The sequence below is a fragment of the Nanorana parkeri genome, unplaced genomic scaffold (assembly GCF_000935625.1).
Source record: "Nanorana parkeri isolate BGI_ZX_2015 unplaced genomic scaffold, ASM93562v1 scaffold88, whole genome shotgun sequence".
Lineage (NCBI taxonomy): Eukaryota > Metazoa > Chordata > Amphibia > Anura > Dicroglossidae > Nanorana > Nanorana parkeri.
This window is the reverse complement of record NW_017306356.1, coordinates 876,796-884,512: the sequence shown is the minus strand read 5'-3', so window position 1 is coordinate 884,512 and position 7,717 is coordinate 876,796. Positions and strand designations below refer to the sequence as shown.

The following is a 7,717-nucleotide window of genomic DNA, read 5'->3' as shown; positions in this document are numbered from 1 at the left end:
TGGCTTTGTCCCATCCTGTGACTAGGACATGCCAGCCATTGGACGAGAACATTCTTCCTTGCTCACATACCCACGCCTGCATAGTCCGCTCTACCCCATCGCAACAAAGGTAAACTCAGGTTTGCTGCGAGGGGAGAGAGCACACTGCCAATGTAAAATCATAACACTAGGCATTTAACCACTTGTTGGCAATAATAGCAGCACACTGACTAAAACAACTGCCAGTATGTTCTACCCCATCCAGTGACTGGATAGTGAATGAGCATCCGCTAAATGTGATTTCTTAGCAAACTCTGTATGAAGTAGTAGAGCCCGATTGCCTTACATAGCTGTCCTTCCCTATCCTAGTCTTGCTGCACAGGGGATTACAAGAGGCTAATATAAAGATGGAATAATGTAGAATCTAAAAAAGATCTTGATTAAAAAAAAGAAAATACCCCTTCTTAATCCAGTTATCTTCCTATAGTTCTGCTATATGTTAATTGTGTAAATTAACATTAAAAATAAAAAATATTATACCCTGAGTTTTCTGGGTCCATCTCTTGTACATCCTTTTCGCTTGCTTGGCGTCAGCATTGTAATGACTTTATCTAGTCCTCTTTCCAGACTGCCGAATACCTTTCCTCCTTTTTTCTTCTGAGCACTGTCAAGATGTGCTTGATTTAAATCCAAATCCACAGAACGACAACTATCAAAGTACAAACAATGAAAAAGATAAAAAGGTATTCAAGTCAGATTGTGTTGACCTACAGCACCACCTAGTGGATAAATTATGTAAAGCACCTATATAGGATAACCTTACCATACAGCCTTCTTTATCATTGTGTGCTAAAAAGGAATGGTTTGTACTTCCACAGCTCCCAACACATTACACTTTAGCAAATTTAATTTAACAACATGTCAAACTCATTGCAGGACATAAAAAAGGCACAAAAATGGCTGAGGAGTGTCTAGCCCTGCCCTTAAAATGTGCTTCATATGTCAGTCATGTGTGACGCGATCGTATTGTTGGAGTTTAAGGCTACCATGCAGCTACAAAACCCCTTGCTTTCAGGAGTTAATGGGATGCACAGGACAACCCACTAGAAAAGAAAAGGGGTTATGTGCAGACACCTACCTACATGAGTTATGCTGGCTTGACAGGTTCCTTAAAGTAAACCTGTGACCAAATTATGGACAATTAAGTATTTATCTATTTTTAACAAGCAGTAAGAGAATTTTAAAACAAGCCACCCATGACCTCTCTATCTGCTGGCACTGTGAAGTAATTCATCCTGAAGTAGCACAACAGAGACTCTGAAGTCCGGTTTTCAGTTTCTAGCAAAATACAAGAACTTGCTCTTTGCTTACATGAGAAGGCTGCCAAGTTTCTGCAGTCATAGAAAATAAGGCAGAAGAAGCTGTGATTTCAGTGCTTCTGTTGTGACCGTTGGAAGATTCATTTATTTATAATGCTTGCAGCTACAGAGATCAGTGATGGCTTGCTCTTAAAAGGAGAACTATGAGATGAGTGATTTCCACTCACCTCATAGTTCTAGCCGACCTGTGACAATGAGACCGTCACAGGTCGGCTCAGTAGATCGGGAGGTGAGCGAACACATACCAGGTTCGCTCACCTCTCGATCCTGTGACGGCTCTCTGCAGGGGGAGGGGCCTGCCAGGAAGGGGGTCTAAACACCTGGTCTTGAAGTGGTTAAAAGAGTAAGTTCAACTTTTCACAAAATGTAAAAAAACAAAACGCATGACAAACTAGACAGAGCCTACATTGGAAACCAAGGAACAGCTGTGTAGACTATTAGATGTGAGCATAGTCAAAAATGTAGGAATGTTTGTTGTACTACCAATTTCGAATATGAACATGAAAAATGAGAACGAAAAACTTGTGATCACTTACCGCCTTTCAGGACTTATAACAGATGATGTAATTTCGTTACTCAGCAGAAATGGTTTCTTTGTGGGAGTTTCTTTAATTGAGCAGCTTTTGTCTGTACGGGGAATATAAAAACCAATAAAGAGATGAGAAACAACTGACATCAGGATCAACAGCAGACCAGACAAATGCTTTCATGTATGAAGCTGTGGTACCATGATGGCTGCATGGGGGACATGTCTCTGTGCTATGGTGTGTGACAGTGCCACAGAACCCTTCCCATGCAGCAACTATAATAGCGAGCCCCTGCACCGAGCCTTGGTGCATGAAGAACAGGCAACTCTAGCAGCCCTGCTAGGGGGCCTGGCTAAGTAGGTTCTCCACCTTGAAGACAGTGGAACAGGGTTGTACATGTGCAATAGGCATACAAGTTGGGAAGTGGGAATTTTACTCTTCCTGTATTTATTATTTTTATGGGGTTTTTTCCTCTGTCTATTCATGTACACACACACACACACCAAAATCAGCCCTAACATTATGACCATCTGCCTAAAATTGAGTAGGTCTCCTTTTTGCTGACCCATTGAGGTAAGGACTCTACTAGACCTCTAAAAGTATGCTGTGATATCTGGCACCAAGCTGTCAGTAGCAGATCCTCTAAGTTGCAAGGTGGGGCCTCCATGGACTGGACTTGTTTTTCCAGCAAATCCCACAGATGCTCAATTGGCTTAAGATCTGGAGAATTAAGGAGGCCAAGTCAACACCTGACTTGTGTTCCTCAAACCATTCTTGCAGTGTGGCAGGACGGATTATGCTGCTGAAAGAGGCAGTTGCGATCAGGAATACTGTTTCCATGAAGTGGTGTCCTCTGTCAGCAACAATGTTTAGGTAGGTGGTACTTGTCAAAGTAACATTGCCCAAAGCATCACGCTGCCTCCGCCAGCTTGCCCTGATTAAAAGAAAAATTGATTCTTGAGACAAGGCCACCTTCTTCCATTGCTTTGTTGTCCAGTGCTGATGTTCAGGTGCCCATTGTAGGCACATTTGGCAGTGGAAATGGGTCAGCATGGGCACCCTGACCAGTCTGTGGCTATGCACACTACAAAACTGTGATGCAGTGTGTTCAGACACCTTTCTATCAGAACCAGCATTAACCTTTTCAGCAATTTGAGCTACAGTAGCTCTTCTATTGGATTTGACTACGGGGGCCAGCCTTCCCTCCCCACATGCATCAATGAACCTTGGCCCCCGGTGACCCTGTCACTGTTTTCCCTACTTTGGACCACTTTTAGTAGGCCCTGACCACTGCAGACCTGGAACATCCCACAAGAGCTGCAGTTTGGGAGTTTCACTGACCCAGTCTGGCCATCACAATTTGGCCCTTGTCAAAGTTGCTCAAATCCCTACACTTACACCATTTTTTTTCTGCTTCCAACACATCAGTGACAACATTTTCACTTGCTGCCCAATATACCCCAGCCACGTTCAGGTGTCCTATTGTAACAAGAATGTTATTCACGTCATCTCCTCGGTGGTCATAATTATTTGGGATGCACCGATACCAGTATCAATGCTAAAACTGGGCATTTTCACGAGTACTTGAACTCCTAAAAAAGCCCCCATAGCAAGGTGTCACTACCGCCGCTTTTCATTTTTAAAAAGGAGCGGCTGCCGCACAACGGCTGTTTACAGTGCCAGTCCAGTCCCACATCTCCCCACCACCAGGCACAGCACTAGGGAGACCTACACAACCCTGGCGAGGCAGCAGCATCCACAGTGTTGTACAAAAAGCCTAATCTACTGATTATATATGCACACTCTACCTTTTGCAGGAGCCAAAATATTGTTGTTGGGGGTAGTCAATACTCCTTTCTTCTTGGAGGCTGGTGTCCAAGGAGCTGGCTGCAAAAAGGGGCCTTCATTTTTGGGCAATTTTGAGTCAGAGTTTTCCTTATTTTCACTTTTCTTTGTTGGCATCATAGACTTTATTGGCGTTGCAGGGGAAGAGTCCACACTGTGAAGCTCAGAACGATATCCAGAAAACTTCTATGATGCAAATGGATAAGAAAATAATATATCTATATCTATATATAAATAACACACACTCGTATGTGCACACAAACTTACCTCCTTTGAACTGATTTTTTCAGTAGTGCTGCATGTGTGCTCCTCATAAAATAGATCATCATCAGAAAATTCCATGGATCCAAACACATATGGAAATTCCCCTTGATTGAAATCATCAAAATTCAGCTTATGCCTTAACTGCCAAACAAGTTTTATAAATAGATAGATTTTTAGGAATTAGTCCATGTTTATAATGAGGAACACAGCAAGGTTAGCATTTTGTAAACAGTTTGGTTACATTGCTGCCTATGGGAAGTTGGGACACCGGCAAACAAAAGACATTAAAGGCAACCCCAAAGAACCCCACCTTCAAATGCCATGCTTCAGTTTTGTGAGTTAGCAGTATAAGAGCCAACACCACAAAGGACTCAATGGACTGCAAGATAAAGATTTTATGGTCAGTTGCAAGAATGTTTTTTTTTTTTCGTTGGCAGATCTCGTGTAGCTCGTCATTTGAAAAGTAGATCTTAACACAAATTGTGGGCACTCCTGATCTACAAGATGCTAAGAGTGGGATGAGCTTCCTCTAGGCTGAATAGAGGGACAAAGTGGAGAGCATACAAGTTGCTAGTACAGCCTCCAAAGCTGTAGCTGAGAATATGTCGGTCCACATAGCTGCTGTATCGAGACTAGCTAAAGCAGCGCTTTTGAAGTATTGATTGAAGTCACTATAGAAGAAAATATCTACAGTGTACCAAGCATCTTAACTGAAGAAAAAAATAAATTAAAATATAAAAAAAGTTTAGTAAAAATATAGGCCGTCTCAGCAGAACTAAGGAAAAAGGTGTCCAACCTCTTAGGACACTGATGAAAAACTGAAGCATGACAGTTGGAGACTCTTAACATTTGTTTGCTGTAGTCAGTAGTATAAACCAACTGTATGAGAATTCCACACACTTCTGTGTCCCTCAATGGACTGTAAAGAAACAACAACAAAAAGGAATCAGTTAGAAATATTCACATATCTATTATACTAAACAAAACTAGAATCTGCTTAGCTGGTGCTTGCCTAAGGCATAATGAAACTTTAGTTATGAAGTATCAGATAATTGCCAAGATAATTTTAGAAAGTAAATGTTCCGGCACAAGGGGAAAAAAAAAAAAAAAAGTTCTAGCATATAATGCCATTAGTAGTTATAGAGAGACAGTTTTTAAATAAAATTTAAATGGTTTAATAAATGAACGTGAATGCTAAAGATCAACCCTTAAAAGAAAACAGTGCGTTCTCAGTGAGCGCACATTTCAAGTTTCAACTTTACTGCATACCTTCCTGGAAACTCCCTTGGTTAGTGTCTTTTGTGCATACACAGATGTATCTATTTTTATCCCCACAAAGAAATGGTCTATCGTTTGGTCACAAATGACCGAAGCATCCACCTCAAGGGCCTGAGGATCTCTGGGCCTGGCAACAAACCGGTCCAGCGCGTTATTGATCATGGATGCCAGAAGGCCCATGTCTAGAGTCCCCCACCTGAGACCAAGATCTTGGACCACCTATGAGGAGAGACCATTTCTCTGGATCAAGATATTTTTTCCAATGCTTGGGATGTGGACAGCGCTCAGGGACAGAATCTTGTGAAAGCCACTGTTCCATTGTCCAACTGGATTCTGTTCAGGTGATTTAGAAAAACATCCAGCATTGAAGGGACAACCGAATGTTCCCAGTTCTAGGATGCTGATGGGGAGCAGAGTTTCATCTGACAATGTCCCTTGAAGTAAAAGGGTCTCCAGTATGGCTGCAACTAACGATTTTCATAATCTATTAGTTGGCCAATATTTTTTTCTGATTAAAATCGGATAAAAAATAAAACCATCTTTTATTAAAAATAACATACACAAATGGAGTTACAAAGTTTACTTCAGAATAAAACTGCATGCACATTTTTTGCAATAGCACCACACTGGAATGCATGGCATTGCAGTACTGTGTGCCTTCCAGTGCAGGCGATCACACTGAAGGTTAGAGGCGCGTTTGGGGTGCCACTAGAACTTACATCCTGTAGCAGAATTTGTCAGGCCGAAACAAGAAATTACTTTTTTTCACTTTATTTTAAATAATTGTATGTATAATAGACATTTTAATTAGTTCAATGGATTTAAAATAATCTGAATTCAAAAACTCCAAACCAATATAATAAAATACCCAAAACTTATTTAAAATAACACCAAAAATTTGACAAGAAAAAACAAAATTTCATTTGTAAAAAGATAAAAGCCCATCAGTTTAGAGTTACCCATGAATATTGGCCGGAGAATTATTGCTCTAACTCAAGCACATACCCAAGTGCTCTCACTTAAACGTTTCCCGACGTGTGTAGCACAATCGTCATTTTTGTACGTAGGTGCACCCGACTTGTTTCCCATTAGTAAGCGCACGTTCACGGGGTCAGGGGACTTTACATTTTTTTTTGTGGTATTTCTCATTTTATTTAACTTCTTTTTTTACTTCAGTGCTATCACATCAGGAGCTCACAAAACCCCTATGTGATTGGACATTGGAGATGACAGGTTTTCTTTAAAAGGTGACATTAGGGGTCTATTAGACCCCTAGTGTCACCTTTCCACTTCAATAATTCTAGCTGGGGAATGACCGCTGCCTGCTGAGGCAGCTGAATGTAAAACATAGCAGGCATTCGCTTGAGGCAACAGCCAGCCTGCTATTGGCCATTTCAAATTGCAATAGCCGGCTGGCTATTGCACCTGCCCACTGCCTACTGTCAATCAGCAACGGAGGGAATTGAGGGAGAAAGTTCTCCTTCAGGTCCGCCTCTGCTGAATGAAAGCAGGCAGTGGGCGGGTGCAATATAAAGCCTGCTATTGGCTACTGCAATTTAAAATAGCCAATAGCAGGCTGGCACTTTCTCCTAGCCGCTGGATGGGAGCAAGCTGTAAGATGGGGCATGGAGGAGCGGTGGGGACACAGGGAGGAGCAGCAGGGACATGGAGGAGCACCTGAGGCAGCGGGGCAGAAACTGAGGCAGCGGGGCAGAAACTGAGGCAGCGGGGCAGAAACTGAGGCAGCGGGGGCGCAACAGGGGAATGCAGGCACAGTGGTCTCTCCTCCCAACTGGGCATCAGCTGCAGACACAGACCGCAACACACAGGGGCTCCCAGTGGAGAGGAGAACTGGGAGGGAGAGCAGCGGCAGGAGAGTGAGTTTTGGAGCTCTCCTCTAGGCTGAGGACCGGCTACAGGGGTTTGTGCCCCCTCCCATCTCGCTGAGAGCAGCGAAGATCAGATGGGGCACAGAAACAACTAATCGATAGAGAATAGTTAACAATTCTAAAATCGATTAGTTGTGTCAGCCCTAGGCTCCAGGATTCCTCCCTCTGCCTGATAGGCTGGCATCGCCACATAGGGAGAAAGGATTTGCCTAAATCCAGCGCCAGACTGGAATTCCACCACATTAGTGAGTCTCGCCAAGCTAGTCAGGGTGCATGGTGATCCAGAGCGTTTATCCCATGCAGCCAGAATGTTGACTGCCTGGAATAAAACTGGCCTTATGGTCCCCTACTTCAAAAAAGGAGGCTACCATCAGACTCAAGAACCCTCATGCAAAAGCAAACAGCCCCAGCTAGGAGCCCCGGAAATCGAAACACAGCTGCTGAGTCATTCCCCATGGGCCCCACCAGCCCCTGGGGTGGTGGTTAGTCATTTAAAGAAAAATTGTATGAATCAAATCTTTAAAAGAAAGTTGTTTTTGTTGTTCGAGTAAAAAAA

At 42.9% G+C, this 7,717-nt stretch overlaps 1 protein-coding gene across 1 annotated transcript in view; it reads right to left on the bottom strand.

Annotated features, from left to right (window-relative positions):
• The window catches only part of MELK (maternal embryonic leucine zipper kinase), a 43,595-nt gene that overhangs the window by 4,223 nt on the left and 31,655 nt on the right, over positions 1–7,717 (bottom strand). The window contains exons 13-16 of the mRNA XM_018552428.1: positions 3,998–4,135; positions 3,694–3,913; positions 1,895–1,985; positions 520–688 (exon numbers count right to left, since the gene is read on the bottom strand). Coding sequence (XP_018407930.1) covers positions 520–688; positions 1,895–1,985; positions 3,694–3,913; positions 3,998–4,135 — 618 coding nt within the window. The remainder of the gene's footprint in view (positions 1–519; positions 689–1,894; positions 1,986–3,693; positions 3,914–3,997; positions 4,136–7,717) is intronic.